The following is a 2,442-nucleotide window of genomic DNA, read 5'->3' on the forward strand; positions in this document are numbered from 1 at the left end:
CCCCCCCCTTCTTTTTTTTCACCTGTGGAGTGATTGAATCCCAGTCAGGGGTTCAAATCTCCACTCAACCACAATCTATTGAGTGACCTGGATCAAATGCTTTTTCTCTATCTAATCTTCCTCCCAGGGTTGATGTTGAGGCAAAATGGAATAGGGGAGAATATTGCACCATGTCCTCAGCTCACTGGATGAGGAGTAGGATAAAGATGCAATAGAAATATAGTAGGTTTCCTTCTTGGGGTCTCAATGGCGACAGGTAAATATAAACTGATATGGGTTGCTAGGGTGTCCTGTTAAGAAAGAGACCAAAATAGTACCAACTATCTTCTGCTTTAAACCTGCTGAATGAGAGAGTACTGGTAAGAACATATATGAACATATAAAGCTGCCTTATACTGAATCAGACCTTTGCTCCATCAAAGTCAGTATTGTCTTCTCAGACTGGCAGCGGCTCTCCAGGGTCTCAAGCTGAGGTTTTTCACACCTATTTGCCTGGACCCTTTTTTGGAGATGCCAGGGATTGAACCTGGGACCTTCTGCTTCCCAAGCAGATGCTCTACCACTGAGCCACCATCCCTCCCCTATTAGTGATCCTTCCCGCAGATCATTAAGAACTGTAAGTTACTTTAACTTCAGACAATTGCAAAATGCTGTCATTTTTGGGAAGGTATCTACAAATTTCTCACTCAGCAGCAGCATAGTAACAAATGAAAATTTATAAAGCACATCATCCTTACAAATGCAAAATCAACTGCAAATAAATACCTCCAGGATAAAGGTATGAACAGATTTTATTTGTGAAATGTTAGCTTTTGTTGAGATGCTTTCAAAATCCAGATCATTGGCCATATGTGTATGAGATCATTTCCTATATAGTTTCCTTAGAGCTGTCTTCACCTCTTTGTTTTTCAGGCTGTATATGATGGGGTTTAACATGGGGGTTAGGATGCCATACTGAATTGACACCAGCTTGTCTAGAGTGTCTGAATACCCAGAAGCAGGTCTCATGTACCTAATGATAGCTGTCCCACAAAACAAAAGGACCACAGTGAGGTGTGAAGCACAAGTTGAGAATGCCTTTTGCCTCCCTTCTGAAGAGCTGATCTTGAGAATGGTGCCAATGATGCGAATGTAGGAGGCTACAATGAGAAGGAGGGCAGCAAACCCTAATGTCATACTGAAGGTGAGAATCACCATTTCATTGGCAAAGGTACTAGTGCAAGACATCTGCAATAGCAAAGGCAACTCACAGCTGAAATGGTTAATGTAGCTGGGACCACAAAAGTGCAAGTCAATTAGAAAGAGAGTATTGACCAGAGAATCCAAGAAACCAGATACCCAAGCACCCACTACCATCTGGACACACACACGGTGGCTAATGACTGTGCTGTACCTTAGTGGATTGCATATGGCAGCATAACGGTCATACGCCATTGCTGAGAGTAAGAAAACCTCAGTTCCAACCATGAAAATAAAAAAGAAGATCTGAGCAATGCAGCCACGGAGAGAAATTGTCTTCTTTGTTGCCAGGAGGTTCTCAAGCATCTTGGGAACTGTGACAGAGGAATAGCAGATATCAAGAAATGATAAGTTACTAAGGAAGAAATACATTGGGGTGTGTAGTTGAGGATCAGTCCTTATCACCACCACAATAAGCATATTCCCTACCAGGGTTATTAGGTAAACAGATAAGAATATCAGGAAGAGGAAAAACTGGACTGTTGTGTCATCTGAAAGTCCCAAAAGAATAAATTCATGTACAGAAGTCTGGTTTTCCATTATATCTTTTTCTTAGGAGGCCTATGGTTAGGAAAGAAATGTGACAAAAATGAGATGATGAGTTATGGGGAACAGTGCTAACCAAATCAATTACACTTTAGCTATAACAGACCACCAAGACGTGAATAAAAGTGCATGTACTCTCAAAGTTTATATAGCTAGTTACAATCCTTTTAAGATCTTTGATCTGAACAGTGGCATATTGTTAAGCTCTACAAATTTGTTGTCACAGTTTGTCATCTTAATTGATGTTATTTTCTAGTATTAAATAAAAATAAACTTGTTTATAAGCAAATCATACAACTACATGAGCTGCAGGCAGGGAGACCCTATAACAAATACTGGCTTGGATCCAAATGGCACATTTCATTAATAGATAGTTGTCCATTCTATCAATGGAATACAAACTTTGTTCCTCCCTTCTCTCAGAATATGATGTAAGTAGTAACTAGAGGGGATCTTCAAGATGAGGTTTTTTTACTCTTTTCAATTGCTAATTTTTTTTTCAATTTTCTTTTCAATTGCTACTCTAGAACCATCTCAGAGGAGCAAAAAGCGGGGAATAAATCTACAAATGTATCAATTATATACAATATTGAATACACAAAATAACAAAAACACTTATAATGTAGGATCTCACCCTCTTGGACTCTCTTCATACAT

General features: G+C 39.4%; 1 protein-coding gene across 1 annotated transcript; it reads right to left on the reverse strand.

Moving 5' to 3' along the window:
- Positions 1-861: 861 nt before the first annotated feature.
- LOC132583950 (olfactory receptor 5V1-like) lies at positions 862-1,779 on the reverse strand. Its single transcript, XM_060255706.1, has one exon. The coding sequence runs from the start codon at positions 1,777-1,779 to the stop codon at positions 862-864; it is 918 nt and encodes a 305-aa protein (XP_060111689.1).
- Positions 1,780-2,442: the final 663 nt, after the last annotated feature.

This window comes from Heteronotia binoei, chromosome 15, assembly GCF_032191835.1.
Source record: "Heteronotia binoei isolate CCM8104 ecotype False Entrance Well chromosome 15, APGP_CSIRO_Hbin_v1, whole genome shotgun sequence".
NCBI classification, from domain to species: Eukaryota; Metazoa; Chordata; class Lepidosauria; order Squamata; family Gekkonidae; genus Heteronotia; species Heteronotia binoei.